The following is a 23,034-nucleotide window of genomic DNA, read 5'->3' as shown; positions in this document are numbered from 1 at the left end:
AAAAGGCTCACATGCACCCCTTCTGGAATAGGGCCCTGGAGGCTTGAAAGGAACACTTTCATATGTATTTTTTGGTGCCTGTGATGTAATGTGTTTTTAACCCTATCAGAAGATGATCTGCGCAAATGTTGATGTTTGCAATTGGAACCACCGTGATTATGAGGACTCCCTCACGGGATCTTTGATTGAAGCATATTGATCCAAATCTGATTGAAACACCAACTTCTCATGTCCCCCACAACAACATAGATGAACCTGACATCATATTTATTGATGACATTAACATATTTTGGTCAATATAGTGCAATAAGTGCAAAGCAATTAAAACGAATGAAATTGATGAGGGAAAGAGAATTGCGAATGCTTGTATAAAAATAGGTGTTACATTAAAATATCAGTATTACACAACATAATTATTATTTCAATTATTATTCATGAATTTGATAACATACCAAGAATACGTATTAAGAATGAATGCACGTATTCATTTTTAATAGTAATCATCCTAATGATAGCTGTTTAAAGGCCCACTTGCCTTCCAACTCCAAAAAGTGCAGAAAGCATACAAAGACAACTTGTTTTCTTTTTTAAATGTCGCAGTCTTTCTTTAACATTGGGGGTGTGCCACCATTTTTCAAAAAAGAGCCACTTTTACAATGCGAGCTACAGTAAATGATATGGAACTACAAACATAAACGTTTACAGAGGATCATGGAATTATGACACAGGTAATATTGATGAAGAATCAAAATGTTTGAAAATACATGGCAGAGTACTCCAATAAATACTTACTTACAGACTAAAGCAGAGAATTGTCCTGCGCAGTTTGATGGAGACACTGTCGTACAGTGTTTTTTCGTCAGATGGTGATTTCTAAACATTTTTGTGATTCACAATATATGTATGGTTATATTCCTGAAAATGTAGTTGGGTAAGTTGACCTGTACACTTACATGTATGTGTATTCAATCTTCACCATATAAAAATAGATTCTAAATCACCAGTTAAGTAGAACAACTTGTGTATTCGTCCAGTTAGGTTCAGAGAGAGACTTTCAGTTCCTGCAATGTCATGTAATTAAGAAATAAGAATAATAGAGTTTGGCACACCCCGTTTAATGCTTATTTAGTTGATGTGTCGTGCCAAGGCACCCTCAATATTGAGCCAGTGGGTTTAGGGGGGGAAATCTTTCATACATGGACAAATCTGTTGCTCAAAACTGACTGAAAGTGGTCTGTTTCTCAAGAACTTCGAGGTAGTCCGGCTCGACTTGAAGTTTCGCTTTTAGTTCCAAATATTCATTTCTGTTGGGCTCCACGTAAACAGTACTCGGCGCTGTGCCATAAAGCACTGTTTCTCGTATCCTCTCTGGGTGTAAGAACTGGCGTCTAACATCAAAGTTTGGGTTGTACGTGTACGAGACAGGGCCAGTGTACTTGTATTCCACACTGTTACCGGAGGGGGATTGGTTGTCCGCCTCTATGATGCCCCTGAAGAAGTGCTCAGCATTCTCTGCAGGGGAGGGGTCCTCGCGAGGCTCAATAGTGCTCACGCTATAAGTGGGACTTCTCATGTTGCTGTTCCTCTCCTCATCCACATCGCTCCTATAAGTCACCTTCAATTCATGGAGGTCGCGGTAATCCTCGACTGTGTTGCCTTCCCTGGACCTGTAAATGGGATTTTTGCACATGTGGCCCATAGGGTGAGGGATGTACTCATACACGTGTCCTGCGGGGGCTTTGACTTTGGGGACGGTTCGGTTGTTACTGTATAGGCTGTACTGCAAGTTAAACGAGCTCACGTCAGAGTTGTTGGTGCTGGTGCGGTCGCTCTGGGACTTTTTACGCTTTTTCACCACGACAACAAACAGCCCCGCCGCCACAAAGACGGACATGATGAACACGAGCAGTAGGCTGAGGATGAGGACAGAGAGAGGGACGACACTGCTAGTGGGGTTAGATCTCTGGTAGGTCTCTGTGGTGGTGGCTCTGTCCGGCAGAGGCTCGTCAGAGGGGGGCGCTGTTGAGACGACTACGTCAGAGTAATCTGGACACAGCTGTTCAGACTGAATGGAACGCATATCAATCCCGCTGTGACGTTTGGGTGTCTCGCATTTAACCTCATTAACAACGGTGCCGGCACTGAGCTGCTCGAGCCATATCTTCATGCCGACGACGTCACACGAGCAATCCCATGGGTTCTCAATCAGATCTATCTGCAAAAGCAATTTTAACTGATCTAACACACCACTCACAGGCAGGTTTTGGAAGTGGTTACTGCGGAGATTAAGTCTAGAGAGGGACAGCCCAGTAAAGATTCCCGCTGGTAAGGTTTTCAGAAGGTTATTGTTGAGGAAAAGCAGCTGAAGGTTTGGCACAAACCGGAACGTGCCCCCTACAATCTCACGGATTTTGTTGTATTCTAAGTAGAGATACTGCAAACTCTGCAGGCCAAAAAACATCTCTGCTGTAAGCCTGTCGATTAGATTACCATTTAAATACAGCCTACGCAGGTTGGTTAAATCCCCAAAAGCTCTGTCTTGGATGAGGGATATCCTATTGTTTCCTAGGTGAAGCAAATCCAATCCGGTAGCCTCCAAGAAATCAGATCTGCGTACCACAGGAATGTAATTCCCCGTGAGATACATTTTTTTGGGATTGTATGGCTTGGGCTTCAGGTCAGATATGTTCTCAATCTTTCTCTCCTGGCAGTTGACGTTTAGTCCAAGATCAGCAATCTGCAGATTACATGTACAGGTGGTGGGACAGTCCAAAGGCACAGGAGATTTGGTCTGATAAGCAATGATGGGGCCATAGTTGTAAGGGTTAGCTGGAATCCGAGAGGTGGGCTTTGACCTGGTTCGGTTTGATTGACGGGTGCCCTTGGTAGGCCTTGACGATGCCTTGAAAGCATTTGACGAGGTGGCTGAGGCCGTCACCGAAGCTGGCGTGGTTTGGAAATATCCATTGGTGCTGAGTGGGGGAGGGGGGCGCATTTCATATTCAGAGATTGCTCTGCGGGGGCACAGCTCCTGTTTGGAGACCTCGTCCAGGTCTCTGCCATGCAGTCTGAACGGTGTCTCACAGACCACCTCCCCCACCAAAGCTGTGTACGATATGCTCTCCAGCCAAGCTTTCAGGGCAATGAGCTCACATGAGCAATTCCACGGGTTCTCCTCAAGTTGTAATTCCACCACTTTGTCCATGTGCTCCAGGAGCCCAATGTAAGGAAACATTTTCAACCGGTTGCCCCTGAGGTCCAGATGTGTCAAGGGAACATTCCGGAAAATGTTGGTAGGCAGAGCAGAGAGCAAATTGTCATTCAAAATGAGAACTGTGAGCTGATGCAGTTTACTCAGGGCATTAGGCTCTATATTGGTGATGTAATTGTAATCAATCTGAAGGTATTCCAAACTCTCCAGGCCAACAAATGTATCATCCCTTAGGACGTCTATCTTGTTGTTGTTCAAGTGCAATCTCTTTAATCCCTGGAGTCCGTTGAAAGCACCCGTTTCCACTTCATCGATAGCATTGTTGCCTAAATGCAATATGGTCGCCCCAGTGTAGTTGATGAAGTCGTTGAGGGACAGTTTCTTTAAGAGGTTCCCTGTCAGCAGAAGGTGGTACATTGAAAAATGCACCGGGCTTATTTCTGTCAGTCGGATGATCCCTCTATTCTCACAGCTTACCGTCAGTATCCCTTCCTTCTCTTCGCATGTACATAGATTCCTACAGATCTCCCCGTAATTGTCGTACATCTCGACCAGACTCAGAGATGCTGCGATCAGGAGGATTATTTTCAGTATCCAGATATGCATTTTCGAGGGAGAAGGTGCCCCAGCTCACTGAAGTATGGTGCCGGTATGGGGTGTCATCTAGAAGAGAAAGGCAGGCATTGTCTGTTTAATGAACATCTTGTGTTAAGTGGAACATCCCTGCATGCAGTGGTTACAACGAGCTATGCACTTGTGGATAGAGACATAATACACTTTGTAAAGCATTTTAGGTAACTAATTGCATATACATGTTTGGAGTTTTACACTCATAACAGACACAATATGGTTATGCCATAAACATTTGTTGCAGCTAAAATGCTACATTCAGTACAGTTCCATTATTATGTATTCAGCTACAGCATCATATCTCAACATGGTGTAGACATCCGAAAATGAAATAACTCCCCATGCGAAATATTGATGACATGCAGTGCATGTTGGTGAATGTCATGCAAAAGAGTACAGCCTGTGCATGTGTTTCTTTGAAAATAGAGCAAGCAGTTTGATTATAGCCGCCTTTAGGTTGGTGATGTGCGATTTTGAAATCTATCGATGCATTCAAATGGCTTGCAAACTAAACCCACTAGCCATCTGCGGCATTTATACAGAATCCATTGCCATTTCAAATTCTATTCCCCGAAGATTCCAGCAAAGAGTTCATCTTGAGAAAATGTTCACATTTAATCGATGCCACCCAGGATTAAAATATATATTTTATAAATCGAATGGAACAAAATGCCGTTGTTAAGTTAAGAATTCATGATATATTAAAAAAAATATATGATACGAGCAATCCTTATGGAATGACCAATGTCCTACTCACCCTGCAGATCCCGACGATTTGCGAATAGTATAGAAACCGCCGGGTGTCAATCATTATCATCAGATATCCGGAGATATCTTGTTAATAAATGATAAATAGGCTAGTCGTGGATATTATGGAAGGTGTTCATCCTCAAGCCGGCATGCGTTAGAAATACTGATTGTTACATAGGGACAGTCACAAGCCCTTCATCCCTCGGGCGAAAAAAAGAGACCCAAGTTGATTAAAAGCAAAAACGGATTTGCAAGCATTGCTGAATGTCATGCACAATTTACATCATGATGTGGAATAAATAATACTATAATAAGCGTTTTTATTTCGCATCCGGTATATGTTGAAGTTGAAGAATCCCTTAATTCTTGTTCAAATAATCTCTCTCTCCCTTTCTCTCGCCCCCACCCCCTCCCTCACAAACGCGCGCGCACCACTCACACAATCACACACACACACACACACACACACACACACACACACACACAAGTTCTATCTGTGACAAAATCGAGAAAATAGAAAAAGCTATCGGCCTGGAGGTCCGCTTTTGTGGGTGTAGTCATCCTAATATGATCATAGAGTTTTTATGGTAGGCTAATAGGCTATGTTTTACGAAATGACATTTGATTCATACCGATTAAGAATGTATTGCATTCCAAATTTAGTTAGTCTGTAGCCTATGTAGGCCACTTACCACTAATTAATTCAATCAAAACAGGCCTACACTGAACGAATATGAGGCATTGCAATGATTTCATGAATTGCGCATTCATTCATCACCTTGAAGGACACTGAGTAGCCCCCCAAAAAGTTATGCAATGTAAATGTTAATGTATTATATCTACCAGTAAACGCGGATGTATATTGTTGGCACTTTAATCAAATGCACCCGTTTCATCGTTTATCATTTAGATTCAACCAACTTGAATACAGCTGTAAGAGCTGTATGGGGATAAATAATTGTCTGGACCATGGACAGCTCCCCAACTCAATAATTAGCTTCCTTGAAATGAGCAATACAGCCGTGTATCTCAGACAGAAAATCCGCTGTCCTTACCATGTTGAACCTTGTCAATGCGAAAGCATTCCAACTACCTTCCGCTGTTTACCATCCTGTCCTATGGTAATGTGGAATCTGTGATTTTCTTTCCTTTTTCCGCGCTGTAAAATCCTCAAAGTAGAGCCACCGCGGTCTTTAGCTCCAAATACCTGGCAATGAATTGCACAAACTGTCTCATTCACGCCTGCAACGTGACGATCAGCGCGACAAAAAAGCGGGTTCTTGTATTTCTCACAGCGATTCTTGGTCTCTCATTGTGGAATGGAATCAAAGAAAAATAATAATTTCATATGGGAAAAGTGTAATAAACTGAACTGCAAAACATCAGATACATCCATTTCAACCGAGATCTCTCTCTGTAGCCTGCGCGCCGGGGAATCGGTGGAAAGGCACGAATCCCTTTGTATCTTGTGAGTGGTACGGCTTGTATTGCGTTGTGAATAGATCTACCCAAGATCCTTATTTTTCTCCTCAGCGTTGACCGCACAATTTGACTGAATATGTATGCGCATCTTAGATAGTTGACTTTAATTCAACATTGTCTGACGAAATAATATGATGTCCTTCCTATGTCTCTGCGCAATCAATTATGCGTTTTTTGTACTGCCAATGTTTCAACTGGTGGAACGTGGATCAAGGTTGGCGCAGCATACACAATATGTAAAGTCTATATTAATTTCCATTCGTTGGAGGCTGATATAATCCTGGAATATGCATTAATGTCCTCACCCCTCATGTATATAACGAGCAAAACATGCATGTTGTCAATATTTAGAAGCTATTTGTGGTGTAGTACCTCATTGGGGGGGGTCGTGAGAGTGAGGAAGACCTATAGAGGGCAGTACAATGCGATTAAACATACTTTTTTACACATTGCCAGGCAATAGGGCTGCATTTACACAGGCTAAAAAAAGATCAGAAATGGGCTGCCAGTGAGAAAATGCTGTGACAATATGGCAACAGGTGTTGTTCATGTGGCATGTTACGGTCAGTGTGTGAGTCCGAGCCTGGCCTGAGGATGTGTGTGTGTGTGTGTGTGTGTGTGTGTGTGTGTGTGTGTGTGTGTGTGTGTGTGTGTGTGTGTGTGTGTGTGTGTGTGTGTGTGTGTGTGTGTGTGTGTGTGTGTGTGTGTGTGTGTGTGTGTGTGTCAGTGTGAAAATGGAATCGGCGGAGGTATTGGGGATGCATCTTCCACACGACTGTGTGCCTGCTGTGTGCATGCAGAATAAAATAATGGTTTGGGTAAGTGTTTCAATACATGGCTATTTACTGTATATACAGGTAATCTGTGCACACAATTCTAAATTGCATGTATTTTCTAAATTAATTCAACAATTATAATTATAACAACCAAAACATTTGGGGCTGATTTCCAAGACTAGGCTAAATCTGGGTCTGGTAAACTGGGGTTTTCCATTACAGCACCATGGGTTCGCCAGTGATCATATTCACGTTAGGGCTATTGTATTTGGGGGGGGGGGGGTTACTGTGTTTCCAGTTAGCTAGGGCTGTCACTGAATACTTGAAACCGAGGACTTAACATTGAGGACTTGTGTAGAGCAGGATGAACAACATCTGCATCATCAAGACAGTTGCTTTGTGAGAAGGTGTTAACCGTAGATGGTGTTAACCCATGTTCACAGTTAGCCATTGCTATGTAAATGCAAGCTGAAAAGTACCAATGGCCTGGACTTGGCCACAAGTTATAGAGCAGGTTCACAGATGCCATGGTGCAGTGAGACACTGGGGCCAGGCCGTGGAGGTGGCAACACAAAAGTCTGAGCCTTTTTGGTTAAACACTGGGGTAAATCCTTAGTGGAAATAAGCCATTAGAGTCTGAACTGTTTGAATTCATAAACGTTTTGCCTGGTGCCTATTCAACAGTCATGTTTGTGGTTTATCTGTCCATTGGCTAACAAAGCCAGGCGATTGGCAAATTAAGTTTGAATGTCTTTGCAACCATATGTGTGCTAGCTCTGCCAGGGGTAAAGTCCAATTAGACCTTGAGAGCCATTGAGCAAGCAATGTATACATATAATTAAATCTAGCATATGGAGGGGGCTGGCATGTACAAACAGATCTTCCCATTAGTCTACATTGTATTACGTATCCATAAGTCAACTCCTATACCCTCCTTAGTGAACAAACACAACGGTAAGCTGATGTGTCATATAGGCGGCTTCCAAATTAGCCGTGGAGATGTATTAAATTATCTGAACGTTTCTGGCTGGCTAATCGCATTAACAATACGTTAACAGCAAATTGCCTGTTGTGAAGGACAAATCTCACAATCTTTGGCGCCCAGCTGGAAATCCAGTTAAAGAAGTCATTGTCGTGATAGCGTGGCGCGGTGGCAGTGGTGTCTTCCCAATGGAAGGCACTTTAGCTGGCTCCCCTGAGAAGAATCATGACATCAAAATAGTAGTCGTTTTTTCATTACATCCTCTGATGGAGGAGATACAAGTGGTGTGTGTGTGTGTGTGTGTGTGTGTGTGTGTGTGTGTGTGTGTGTGTGTGTGTGTGTGTGTGTGTGTGTGTGTGTGTGTGTGTGTGTGTGTGTGTGTGTGTGTGTGTGTGTGTGTGTGTGTGTGTGTGTGTGTGTGTGTGTGTGTGTGCGCACGTAAGAGAGGGAGGGAGATGGAGAGAAAGAGAGAGAGAGAGAGCGAGCGCGGGGGATAGATGTGTACATGCGATCATTTTAAAAGAAACAGTAGCAGTATTATTCAAATCAGTGTGTGTGTTTGTTTGTGTGTGTGTGTGTGGGTGTGTAGGCCTTTGTATCTACTCTACAGCAGATGCATCTATGCCATCCTGCCTGTTAACAGACAAAAAATAATAATAATTATACACAGGCACTACAGATTTAGTAATTGCTTTGAAATGGGAGCACATATGGCTGCTTGGCCAACATGAACTGAGTGTGCTTACAGTTTGTAGAATTAGGTACCTATAAGCTCTACCTGGAAAGCTCATCCTAATGATCACCTACTAAATAATGACTGTGCCAGTGGAGGCTGCTGAGGGGAGGACTGCTCATAATAATGTCTGGAACGGCGCAAATGGAATGGCATCAAACAAATAGAAACCATGTGTTATATACCATTCCACTCATTCCACTTCAGCCATTACCACGAGCACGTCCTCCCAAATGAAGGTGCCACCAACCTCCTGTGCTATGCACACACTATCCTACCCATTCGAAATAACAAGAGGTAAAGATCTGATATCTTTGGGATGTGATGCTACAAAGTACTGAGCCCAATGCCTATACATAATGAGATCAGATGATGAGCCCAACGCTTGTGCTTAATGGTATGTGGGATTATCTCAGTGCAATATACAGTCTGTGCTGTGTTTCTATGTCACACATTACTGTTTGCATTGACAGCTTTAGCACCGAGACAGTCTGAGCCAAGATTTGTGATGCTCATAGAAGAAGAAGAAAAAATATAAAACTCTTATCACTGTTGTCCTTCAGTTATCCTTTTGGGACCAGAATACTAACATTCAATAGAATGGATGTATATTACCACCTAGTTCTCCATTCCTCAAGACAATGTTGACCATTTGCTATGGTTCTTCATGTAAACACTGATGTTAATCACTGAATGTCAATGTCATGTGGATGTCATGTTTAAAGGGATAATGAAGAGACGCGGTGGTGAATTTATAAATAGGATACATGGGGTGGGACTAAACTGTTTGAGCAACTGCACATTCATTTGATTCAATTGCAGCGCACTTCTCGAATAACAAACAGTAATTCCAGCTCTATAAATGTTACCGATTTCTGGAGAAAAAACACTTTTGGTTAACTGATTATTTGATTGATGGGTTAGCTGGATTGCTTAGAGAAACTGATCATCTAGATGCACCACAATTAATAGTGTATGCCTTACTTACGTGACTTTGGTTTCTCAACAGTGGAATGGTGCCATTCATTTTCCTTCAACTGTGGCAAATACAGGAAGTATTCACAACCCTGGACTTTTTTCAAATGTTGTTGTGCTACAGCCTGAATTTAAAAATGGATTACATCTAGATGTTGTGTCACAACCCATTATGTCGAATTGAAATTATGTTTTTAGAAATTTGTACAAATGGATTCAAAATGAAAAGTTGAAATGTCTTGAGTCAATAAGTATTCAATCCCTTTGTTATGGCAAGCCTAAATACGTTCAGGAGTACAATTTTCCTTACCAAGTCACATGTGTGCAATGATAGTGTTTACTGTAACATGATTTTTAAATGCCTACCTGATCTCTGTACCCCACACATACAATTATATGTAAGGTCCCTAAGGTGTGTATACCTCACTATTGGCTAATAACACTCACACAACAACAACATGCAGATTTTGCTGAGGGTGTCGGCAGAAAAATGTTTAGCTTTTGTTTCACTTCCCAAGTGAGTTACACTGTCAACAGCCTAGGTTACATCGTTTCAGCCCATGACAGGGCCTCCATCGTTAGCCTGTGGACACTTAGCTGTGATTCACCTCCTGTGACGGCTATGACATATCGACAGATACACTGAGTTTCGGGCCCTTCTGTTCTCTAAAATGCTTCCTTCATTTTGGGCCACTATAAAAAGGCTCACATGCACCCCTTCTGGAATAGGGCCCCGGAGTCCTTAAAAGGAACACTTTCATATATATATATATTTTTGTGACCGTATGTTGACTGGCGCTATTCATGGCGTTGCAAAATTAATTTTGATTAATGTCATGTGTTTCTAAACCCATCAGAAGATGATCAGCACCAATGCTGATGTTTGTAATTGGAACCACCGTGATTATGAGGACTCCCTCACGGGATCTTTGATTGAAGCATATTGATCAAAATCCGATTGAAACACCAACTTCTCTTGATTGGTACATGTTACGTGCATCTGCCTCCGTGAAGTATCTAACGATAGCCTTTCATTTTCCCCACAAAAACATAGATGAACCTGACATCATATTTATTGATGACATTAATATATTTTGGTGGAATAAGTGCAAAGCAATTAAAACAAATCAAATTGGTTGGGGAAAGAGAAGTAATTGATCATCTAGATGCACCACAAATTAGTGTATGCCTTACGTGACTTTGATTTCTCAACAGTGGAATGGCATCATCCTTTTATATCAACACTGGCAAATACAATGCCTTCAGAAAGAATACACAACCCTTGACTTTTTCCACATTTTGTTGTTTTACAGGCCAAATACAAATAGATTACATTGAGATTGTGTGTCACTGGCCTGAACACAATACCCCATAATGTCAAATTAGAATGAATTTTTCAGAAATTTGTACATATTATTTAAGAAACAAAAGCGTTTTGAGTCAATAAGTATCCAACACCTTTGTTATGGCAAGCTTAAATAGGTTCAGGAGTAAAGATGTACTTAACAAGTCACATAATAAGTTGCATGGACTCACTATTTGTGCAATGATAGTGTTTAACATGATTTTTTTAATGCCAACCTGATCTCTGTACCTCACACCTACAATTATCTTAAATCAGCTTGAAAATCTATGGCAAGACATGAAAATGTCTGTCCAGCAATGATCAAGTACCAACTCGACAGAGCTTGAAGAATAAAACAAAAATGTACTTGCAAATATTGTATAATTCAGGTGTGCAAAGCTCTTAGAGACTTTCCCAGAAAGACTCACTGCTGCAATCACTGCCAAAGTTGATTCTAAAATGTATTGACTCGGGGGTGTGAATACTTAAGTAAACTAGATATTTCTGCATTTCATTTTCAATGAATGAGCAAACATTTCTAAAATCTACTTAATCCATTTTGAAGTCAGGCTGTAACACAACAAAATGTGAAATAAGTCAAGGGGTATGAATACTTTCTGAAGGCACTGTACAACACATCAATAAAGTTAGCGCCTGAAATGTGTAGATCACTTCTTTACTCCCCGTTTATATTTTTCTGGCAGTTCATTTGCCACGTTTGCTTTAGCGCGATACTAGCTGTCGATGCCCGGGCGCTAATCAAAAGCATCAAATCTAACCCTCAGCATTTATCAGGCATGAGAGGATGTACAGTACAGCTCTGGAGTGGATTCCCATTGCATTGCATCTTCAGACAGCTGAGATTGATCACCAAAGAACAGGGAGGTTTCGCAGGGGGCTTTCCTTTGTTTTTTTTTCCCCTCACAGGTTCCTCTACAAGTCTAAGGGAAGGTAATTTAAAAATGTTGAATCGGTAAGATGCCAACTTACCTGGGGCTATAATGAAGAGAGCTGCTGACGACAGCGATAAGTGCATCCACAGTATCAACAGCATGAACGAGTGAATTAATTGAATTATGGGCTCTCATGCAGAGTACCAAAGCGGCGAACCGGAAACAAGTTCACCCCTCATAGACTTCAGCTCCAGTAGGCCCTAGGTTAAAAAAAAGACACAAAACAGTCCAAAACAATACAAACAACATATTTTCACCATAACTCTGGTCATAGAAATCTTCAATGTTTACAATGTTGACATTTTCATAAATAGAAACATAGAGTTGACTTGCTGAGGCTTGGGTATTTGGATAGAGTGTCAGGACTGAGCGTCCATACAGAAAACTCATGTCATAAACTATATTTACATATATGTTCAGAACATATTCATAAACTATTTAACTTGAGCACATCATAGAATATGTATGTACATATATTGTAAACTCTATCTAAATTACATAAATTATCATGCTGAATTGTAATGTTGAGTCTGTGGACCTCTGGTTCCTTGGCATTATGTTCCCAAAGTGGGGTTTGCATGCAAAAGTTGAAAATAAATTATGCAGCTATTGAGGCTACTTGCCAATTATGAAACAATGTAAGATTAGCTATGTTAATCTCGAAAAGAGACACATGAACCTAGAACATATTGCTCCCGAGCTGTCAATCCCAATTTGAAATGATCCAGTGCCCCGCCCCCAGCCCACCTCCAATTGACAGATCAGCAGTTGCAATTTAGAATTTTCAGCTGTCAGCGCCCAAAATCTTTCTCAATGATAATAGCATGTTATTTTATTATTTAATCATAACATCGATTTAAAATATGTTTTTAAACTAGCGGGTCAAACTGCCTGAAAGAAAGAGTTTTTACCGAGCTAGCTAACACAGCTAGTTAGCTAGCTAGCTCCTTTAGCTTGTCCACACAACATGCAGAGTGTGACTGACCAAGGCAAGAAATTATTTGGGAAGTTAATATGTCATGAAGCTACAGTACACGTATGTGTTAGATATAATCTAATTGCCAAAGCTAGCTAGTTAATGTTAAATGTTGCTTTTCAAGCAATGCATTGCTTGCTAGCTAGCTAGCTTTGTAGTGAGGGCTGGGTTTCTCTGACAGCAATATAGTTAGAACTGGCTAGCTCGCCAGATTATTTCAAGGTAAAAATACAAATATTTTTCCCTGCAGTGTATCTTTCTGGTTTGGAGCCTCGACAGCTAATATAAGTTAGTTTGTTAGCTATCATTTAGGTAGTTAGCTCGTGAACATTATCCCCTAATTCAATGTCTTGTGTGGAATGGTTTCACTGACTCTCTGTCTCTGCATTATCCACAGGACAGCTTATGAGTCCGTAAATGGACACTGGAGGTTAAGGAATCTGTATTGTAGGTATCAATTTGATGGCCATTAACATTTTCCACAACCTGATTTGGTCAGGGTACATTGCAGTTAAGCCATACCCTAACCCTTTCCCTAATCATAACCTAATTCTCCTAACCTACCACATAAATTCACCTAACCTGGCTAGTTAATTCACCTAACCTGCAACTACGTTAATTATCCTTACCTGTCAATTTAGTTATCCTAATCTGTAATTCACCTAACCTACCACTGGGGCCAACTTAACCATTGTTAACAGTGGATGTGTAATAAATACTCAGGGAGAAAAAGGTGTAGATTCACAGGGCATAGTGCCACAGATGTTTATTAAGCCTTCGCAGAATGCTGGAATTGTGGTCGCAGGCAGGCAATGGTCAGACACAGGTAGGAAGTCAAAAACGATACCTCACAACCATACAAACAGAAAGAAAGAACTGAACTAAATAGGGACCTGATGAGATCAGGTGAGAAATAAACAGGTGAAATCAATGAACAAAAAGGAAAGACAGGAATATATTCCAGATCACATAGAAACAGGGCTATGTTCAAGAACACAATGAAAAAGAACACAAGGTTGACTAAGAAAAGAAAAGCAGAACCTTACAGAAGGCCAACCAAATCATGTAGCCCAACTTCATTGGGTAGTCACAAAATAACCCCAAATTCTTCATCTTGTGTTGATTTTTCTCACCGACTCTCTGTCACTTTATCCTCAGAGTAACTGTCAACTTGTTTAATGACCTTATTTTCTGTTAATCTCCGTTCATCTTTGCCTCTATCCTGACTAGTCTCCCAGTCCCTGCCACTGAAAACATCACAACATGATGCTGTCACCACCATGCTTCACAGTAGAGATGGTGCCAGGTTTCCTCCAGATGTGATACTTGGCATTCAGGCCAAAGAGTTCAATCTTGGTTTCATCAGAGCAGAGAAATTGATTTCTCATGGTCTGAGAGTCTGAGAGGTGCCTTTTGTCAAACTCCAAGCGGGCTGTCATGTGCCTTTTACTGAGGAGTGGCTTCCGTCTGGCCACTCTACCATAAAGGCCTGATTGGTGGAGTGCTGCAGATATGTTTGTCCTTCTGGAAGGTTGTCCCATCTACAGAGAGGACCTATGCAGCTCTGTCAGAGTGACCATCAGGTTCTTGGTCACCTCCATGACCAAGGCCCTTCTCCCCAGATTGCCCAGTTTGGCCGGGGCGGCCAGCTCTAGAAAGAGTCTTGGTGTTTCCAACCTTCTTCCATTTAAGAATGATGGAGGTCACAGTGTTCTTGGGGAGCTTCAAAGCTGCAGAAATGTTTTGGTACCCTTCCCCAGATCTTTGCCTAGACAAAATGCTGTCTCAGAGCTCAGCAGACCATTCTTGGCTTGGTTTTTGCTCTGACATGCATTGTGAACTATGGGACCTTATATAGACAGGTGTGTGCCTTTCCAAATCATGTCTAATCAATTTAATTGACCACAGGTGGACTCGAGTCAAGTTGTAGAAACATTGCAAGGATGATCAATGGAAACAAGATGCACCTGAGCTCAATTTCAAGTCTCGTAGCAAAGGGTCTGAATACTTATGTAAATAAGTTATTTCGTTTTTTGTTTTTAATACATTTGCAAAAATGCATAAAAATCAGTTTTCGCTTTGTCATTATGAGGTATTGTGTTTAGATTGCTGAGGATGTTGTTTTATTTAATCAATTTTAGAATATGGCTGTAACGTAAGAAAATGTGGAAAAAGTCAAGGTGTCTGAATACTTTCCGAAGTCACTGTATGTGTACATATGTGACCGACTGGCTCAATTCGGTCTTATGTATCACAATTTGAAATTGTGTTTTTACGATGGATAATAGTAGAGACTCAGAGCTACAACATTTTAGATGACACACTACAGTTGAGGAACAATGGGAAAGTTCTCCTTTGAAAGTTGATAAACTTGTAAACTCACGTTTGAGAAAATGGTCTTTGAATATTTTGGCACTACTACTGGAGAGCTCTTCTTTGTCTATACCCTTTCAGCATTGTTCACACTCTGTTAAGCTTTAGCCCCACCCATCTCTTTAAGGGTTGATCTGAGCATTCTGTACTAACAACAGTGGTCAAGCACCCAAGCTAACTTGCTAGCTACTTCCAGACACAAATGAGAGAACAGCTCACTGAACATTACTCACCCTAGCAGAGCTGGTTAGGCTGTTATGTTATCCAGAGTGTTGGTGACTGTAACTGTGCTGCTGGCAACAATTTAATTATGCTTTTTCACTGACGTTTACTGACACCGGCCATATTCAACGGGTGTTGAGCGTTTGTAAATGCATCAGTTATTCTGCACTCTAGCACACTCAGACAAGAGTGCTCTTAAATCAGATTAGATGTCCAGACAAAATGTACGAACACACCCGAAATGGTTACTTGCATTGTGGAGTCTTTTGTTAAGACATGTACCTAGCTAGGTAAATAATGAACCATAATCCCAACTCATGACTTTACTTCCCTGCATGAATCTGCAGGTAGCTAACCACCCAGGTTCAATGTTAGCTAACTAACATTAGGCTATAGCTAGCCAAGCAAATGGCTCTGAGATACGAATAATAAGATCATACACGTAACATTAGCAAGCGAGCCAGCCAGCTAATGTTAGCTAGCTAACAGTTGTCGTGTCTTTGGCTATGCCGGATTAAGTGATATGACATGCTATTCAATAAAATCCTTTCTCCCTAATTAATGTTACCTGATTGAGTTAGTCATGTAAATGTAATTAACTAGAGAGTCGGGGCACCACAAAATAATATTTATAGAGCTGTTATCTTCTGAATAAACTCTTAAAGACCTAGTAATATTTTACATCAATAGCAGTCAATATTAATTGTCACCTTAATTCAGTCTCATCTGAAAGTTGTACATTCTTGGTTATCTTCACATACCCTGGCTAACAAGTTGAATCAGCAATACAAAATTGGGTTTAATTATTTATTTACTAAATATCTAACTAATCACACAGAGTTACATATATAAAGAATGAATTATACCCTCGCGTGTGGAAAATGCAATAAATATTTACTCTGAGCTGCAGTTCGAGGGGTTGGTGGTAGATGGAAGGCCATGATGCCAAACCGAGTCCTTTGTCCTTTGAAGAATGTCTCTGGTGGTCAATTGGATACATCGTAGTAACGTCGTTGTGTGGTAGACGGGATACTCTGTCTAACTCAATGGCTAGGAGGTATCACTTCTGTCGTGAATAAGAGTTCAAAGTTCATACCATTCGCAACCCAAGCTCACGCTGAGGTTGGCTTAGTTCTGTAGTTGACATGTTAGTCCTTTTAACGCAGAGGCTGCAGACCTCACATACTTGGAACAGGAGGTTACATTTTCATCAAGGCTTTATATAGGAAGGGAGAGGAGGGCGTGTTTGAAATGTTTTATAACCCATGTCCCTTCACAGGGGCGGGCCACTGATTGAGCAGAGCCCGAACCTTATGAAAACCCAAATCTCTCATTTGCAAGCCAAAATGTAATTTAATCTCTTCACCAATAATTTTATATTCAAACATTTAAATTGAACAACAATTCCATGTGAATCCGATAACTACAATGTGCAGACTTTCCACTGTAGAGTTTATGTCATCTTTTCATTGATGAGAATGTCTCAGATGACAACCAAACTGACAACATACTCATTTAGTACCACCGCACATGTTCAATTGGTCGGATTACCAGAATATAGTTCATTTCCCCCCACCTTCTGATGTTCCCAGAATCTCTATGTTAACCAAGGGGTTTTCAAATTTCACATCAGTAGGGTAGAGAGAGGAAAAAGGGGAGAAGAGGTATTTATGACTGTCATAAACCTACCCCCAGGCCAATGTCATGACACAGTACACGTAGAAATTAAACCACTTTCTGTCAAATTTAGAAATGTGTAATATCTGAAAATGTTGCCAGCTAGACTATCTTACCCGTATTCTTTATTCATAGATGGACGCGTCTCCTGTCAGATGCTATGTTTGTCCTTAGTTTGAAGATGTAATCCGGAGACAGGTCTTTTCTCCATTTCCTGAGCTATCATTCTGGAATTCAACTGATTTCAAAACTTGGTCCTCCAGAAAGTGGAGGGCAACAGTTATGCATTTTTACAACACAATACATTTAAAAAAGCTGCATAAGACAGAATTACCTAGACAGACTGACCAGCTCAAATAGACAGAAGGTATCTGTGAGGTAACATCACCACTACCTACGTATATGAAAAGCACAGATACAATTGTAATTTCAAACTCTGACTTTGACCCATTATCTTAAAGTTCAAGGGCATCAAGTGATAGGATGATAGGATAATAGTGAATTTGTCTGGCTAGTATATCCTTGTTTAAATCCTTTACTATCAACCACTCACAGAGCAAAAATTCAGTCCATAAGGCATTTTGAAGCACCACTCCACATTGCCTGGCCAGTTGAAAGGCAAATTTGAAAACACTAACTGAAGTGGAGCATGGTTAGGAAAATTGCGTGGTGGCCTGCATTCAAAAGGTCAATATTATGTATTGCAAAGGATGGATGGCTAAGCCGGTTTTCAAATGTTGGGCCACTTTGTCAGCAATTTCATAAACAGACAGGAGAGGAAGCCTGACTCATACTCACCCTCAGTACACCATGCAGATTGCTGCTATGTAGTTCTATGTTTGCACAGTCGCTAAGGTGGTAGTTATTGATTAAGGGTAAAACAAATATTTTAAGGAAGTCAGAAAACTGAAACTGGGACGTTGTTGAAGTAGGAAACATTACCCCCATTCCGTTCCTCTACTGAACACTAATCTCATATTTAGTACAATGAATGTTGCTAATAAAACAACTAAATGTCTTCACTTAATGAATGTTGTACAAAATTGGGGGGATAACCCACAAAACTTCAAACATCACATATGTGCAACAAAATGTAAAGCTCATCTACAAATCACATGTCAGATACACACAGCATGAGGCCTATTGTTCAAACACATTTTTCTCTCTTGTTTGGGATTGGAAATTAATTTTTCTGTGCAATGTTCTAGTCTAAATTAGAATCACTGTAGGATTTCAATCTGTGAGTGAGAGAATGAATGAGGGGGAAAAGCCTGCCTAGCCAATTAGCCAGGCAATAATGGATTTCTAAGTCACAAGAGGAACCATTTGCCCTCTAATTTAAATAGTCAAGATAATTACAGTAAATGAAAATATGGATGAGAATAGTACCATGTACATATCAATTGTCATGCATGTCTGGTAGTCTCTTTCCTTTTCTCTCTGCACTAGAAATCCACACATCTAGACCCTAAAAAAATATAACTCCTTAGATAGAGTCCTTTCAGTTAACCTACAATTGATAGTGTCAGTTTGTCAACCAAATGATGTTCTGCGTTTTTGACACAAAAATCAACTGCACTAGTTGTTCAGGCTCTGGTCTTGTCCCAACTTGATTACTGTCCGGTAATATGGTCAAGTGCAGCAAAGAAAGACCCAGCAAAGTTGCAGCTGGTTCAAAACAGAGCATCACGCCTCGCCCTTAACTGCACATACAGAACTAGCATCAACAACATCCATGCCAGTCATTCCTGGTTGAGGGTTGACAAGAGATTAACTGCTTCTCCTATAATTTTTACGGGAAATATTACTTTAATGAAAATGTCTGTCTGCATAATCAAATAACATTCAGTTTAGAGACCAATTAAAACTCCACAAGACATGCCACCAGGGGGCTCTTCACAGTCCCCAGTCCGAAACGAACTAACGGCAATGCACAGTATTATACAGAGCCATGATCGCATGGAACTCTCTTCCATCTCCAATTACTCAAGCAAAAAGCAAAATTGCCTCAAAAAAATATATGAAACAACAGTTCTTGAAACAGCCAGTACTGTGAGGGGACACACACAGACATACGCACACACAATGTTTTTAGTAGTATTGTTTGTGCTATTATTATAATTTTTATGTTTTAAGTTGAATTGTTTATATATTGTATTTTAAATTTGTGTGACTGTCCTTGTCTATCATTGTATCAGTGTTTTGTGCTTATTGTGGACTCCAGGAAGAGTAACTGCTGCTTTGTCAAAAGCTAATGGTGATCCCAATAAACCAATAAACCAATGAATTACATCATAGCCACAGTTCTGTCACAACATCTTCAGCCATTTCTCCCCACTCCAGCGGGTGTTAAGAATTCAGTAGTTGAGGTTCACAAAACTATTTCCCTTGCCAGGAGCCTAAGAAGCATGAAAAATGCCCGTCCGGCGCATAAACAGACACAACAACACTCTACCCATGCCTTTACATAGCTGACACCATCAAACACACACAGCGCACCACAGAATGCCACAGCAGAATGAACAGGGACATCATAGAATCAAAAGGTATTTGAAATGGAAAAAGGTTGTTGAACCCTATGACTTTCGCATTCTTTGCACTAGCTGCCTTTTTATGTCTGGATCATTGATTTCCGTAGGAATGATTTGATTCATGCTGGGAAGGTGTAGGGGGAAATTCAGAAGGGCCCAAGGAGTCTGACTATATCAGAGACCTCTCAAATGCTCCTTTGAGTGTCAATGGTGCTTTTTCTACACTATTCTTCAGTATATTCCATGTTCTAGTATGTTCCAGAACATCACAATAGAAAAAAATAGAATTAACTAAGCACACTGACCATGAAAAATAACTAACGTTTTTCTGAATGAACAAAGTGTTCTGTACCATACTGCGTGGTGGAATCATATGAACAAAGACCATTGCTCAATAAGGCTCATCATCTACAATGCCTGGACAATAATAGAACATTTTTAGATTCAAAGAACTATAGAGTGAATGCATTAGGCTTCTGTGAACGTATGAAACAGCTAAATAAACATTTGTTTGATAAGAAATAATCAATATACAGTTGTTTTAACAACCACCCCCAATCCCAACGGAGGACTTTGGTACTCAGTAGAGCGTGTTGATGAGGAGAGCTCCCAAGGGAAATCATTTCCTACTGCACCCTCACAATGACAAGTCACGGGACAAGAATACATCCATTAACAAATGTTGAATTCATTTATCAATGAAGTGCCATCAACATGCAATCCATGGTACTCTAGAAGGGAGGAAAGTATGCAAAACAACAAATGCATTTTAGTCTCCTCGGACATTTATCTAATAACTAGAAAAGCATTCTGATTAATGAAAGGTGAAAGGTGCATGGGTAACTAATCAACTAACTGGACCGTTACTTCGTTAACATATGCAAAGTGTGATGTTCTCCTAATTGGCTTCAGCAAAAAAAAACATATCCTTCAAAAGGCCATGTGATATAGGTTAATACTGTGCAAAAGTGGTGTTTCAAACTGACCTCATTTCCAGATTAAAATGTGCTTCCAGTACTTGACAAAACCAATTAACATTTCTGCTTCTCCATTCCTACAGGACAGCAGTTGTCTATATCTTGGCAGAGCCACTCGTGCTCCCTTTGTGCATATGGAGCCAGGGACACACTGCCCGACCGGGGTATTGGTCCCACTATGAGATAAGGACTGGGCAGGGCCTCAGTGCCTGGGCAGAGGATCAGTCATTGGGCATGATGATAGCTGGTGGCCAGGATTCCCTGGGTGGACTCTACCTCCTAGACCCAGTTGTCTCTTACACCTACTGGACTGTGTGAGCTGCCTGGATGGGTGTCTGACCCAAATAAAAGAGGCCTATGCCCTAGAAACCGAGGCTGGTGTTTTTAATGTGCAGTGTTGTGTGGAGATGAACCATTGTCTTATACACTGAGAAATTAATTCTCTGTAATTATCTGTATGTTATCACATACACTATATGGCCAAAGGTATGTGAACACCCCTTCAAATGAGTGGATTTGGCTATTTCAGCCTCATCCATTGCTGACAGGTGTATAAAGTTGAGCACGCAGCCATGCAATCTCCATAGTCAAACATTGGTAGTAGAATGGCCCGTAGAGAAAATAACACAGTGACTTTCAATGTGGCACAGTCATAGGATGCCACCTTTTCAAGAAGTGAGTTGTTCTGCTAGCTAAGCTAGAGCTGCCCCGGTCAACTGTAAGTCCTGTTATTGTGAAGTGGAAACGTCTAGGAGCAACAACGGCTCAGTCGCAAAGTGGTAGGCCACACATGCTCACAGATGGGGACCACTGTTTTCTGAAGCGAGTAGCGAGGTCCATAGAGAAATGGTTTCTCGAAATTGGTGTGGAAGAATTTGACTGGCCTTCACAGAGCCCTGACCTCAACCCCATTGAACACCTTTGGGATGAATTTGAATGCCGATTGCAAGCTAGACCTAATCGCCCAACGTCAATGCCTGACCTCACTAATAATAATAATAATAATAATAATAATAATATGCCATTTAGCAGACGCTTTTATCCAAAGCGACGTACAGTCATGTGTGCATACATTCTACGTATGGGTGGTCCCGGGAATCGAACCCACTACGCTGGCGTTACAAGCGCCATGCTCTACCAACTGAGCTACAGAAGGACCATGTGGCTGAATGGATCTTGTGGCTGAATGGAAGCAAGTCCCGCCCACAATGTCCCAACATCTAGTGGACAGCCTTCCCAGAAGAGTGGAGGCTGTTATAGCAGCAAAGGGGGGACCAACTCCATGTTAATGCCCATGATTTTTGAATGAGATGCTCTTGGGCTATGATACGAATGTACATCAAGCTGCACAGTTGAGTTGGGCGCCATGCATAACCATCCTGGGTCACGGGGCCTTGACACCCATGTTCCCACTAAGCTGTGCGTGTAAACATCTCCCCCGGGACTGCCCGCAGAAGAAATGTCAGCCGGCGCAGAAATCTTCACTTTCTAGAATTTCCCTCCTTAGATAATTAACACTATCAGCGTTTCCCTTTACTGTGGGTATTGTGATCGAATCAACGCAATATTAGATACCGAGAAAGAAAAAGGAACTATGCAAGAGTTAAAGGCGCTGCATGATCAATCAGACTTCTGCGTTGGACATGCAGCATTTACGGTGATATGGCCTCTGCGTTCATACTTCTTGTGCTTCGCCGAGCAGCACAGAGCTGTTGAGTAGAGCTGTTGTGAAGTAAGGGAGTGAGTTTGTGTTTATACAGGACCTCCTGCCCCCACCTACCATCATTGTTACAAGATATGGGAGGCACACTGCGATGCGGTATGGAGCTCAATTTGGCCTCTGCATTGAGCATAAATTGGCTTTCAGCCCGTACTCTACACAGACCTATGCAGCATAACCAATCAGAGCTGCAGTAGGCCTATATGCAAATAGACCATTGCCATGTATGGATCTGTGCCATTTACTTTGAACTGGACTGTTTTACAGTATGAGCAGTGAGTAGATGAGCTTGTTTAGAGATCAAAGCAAGAGCTGCATGTAGTCACGTGTGCACATTTGTTCATATCCTTTGCTAGTTAGTGAGTTATTAGCCCAATTTGGGATCATATGTAGTCAGCAATGGGGAAGTGATTGCTACAAGAACACAACAATTGTACATTTCTAGACATCTTTGAAAAGCAAGTCAGGTAAAGCCTTGTATTCTGAGACATGCTTGAATAAGCTAAGTAGCCAACAGGCAGAGGGAAGCATATTTGTCTGATTCTCTGTAATAATGGTATGGGAAAAAAATAATGCAATTTCTTTGTAAAGTGGATTCTTGCATCAAACAACAATATTTTCAGTCACTTCCTTGTCTGAAGTACAAGTGGATAAACAGGTTAATGTCAAGCCCTGCATGATTTTTTTTATTCAAAAGTCTACATTGAACACCACACATTGG

General features: G+C 41.1%; 1 protein-coding gene across 2 annotated transcripts; it reads right to left on the bottom strand.

Moving 5' to 3' along the window:
• Nucleotides 1-250: 250 nt before the first annotated feature.
• On the bottom strand, nucleotides 251-6,244 carry LOC118370251 (SLIT and NTRK-like protein 5). 2 transcript variants are annotated; one of them, XM_035755177.2, is made up of 2 exons: nucleotides 5,647-6,244; nucleotides 251-3,874 (listed from the first exon to the last, which is right to left on the bottom strand). In XM_035755177.2, the coding sequence occupies exon 2, from the start codon at nucleotides 3,815-3,817 to the stop codon at nucleotides 1,214-1,216; it is 2,604 nt and encodes an 867-aa protein (XP_035611070.2). In that variant the 5' UTR covers nucleotides 3,818-3,874; nucleotides 5,647-6,244; the 3' UTR covers nucleotides 251-1,213. The 2 variants fall into 2 exon arrangements, with proteins under 2 accessions (XP_035611070.2, XP_035611071.2); XM_035755178.2 differs by lacking the exon at nucleotides 5,647-6,244 and adding an exon at nucleotides 4,599-4,932.
• Between the last annotated feature and the right edge of the window lie 16,790 nt (nucleotides 6,245-23,034).

Source organism: Oncorhynchus keta, chromosome 37 (assembly GCF_023373465.1).
Source record: "Oncorhynchus keta strain PuntledgeMale-10-30-2019 chromosome 37, Oket_V2, whole genome shotgun sequence".
Classification (NCBI taxonomy): domain Eukaryota; kingdom Metazoa; phylum Chordata; class Actinopteri; order Salmoniformes; family Salmonidae; genus Oncorhynchus; species Oncorhynchus keta.
The sequence above is the reverse complement of the archived record's forward strand: the minus strand, read 5'-3'. Positions and strand labels throughout refer to the sequence as shown.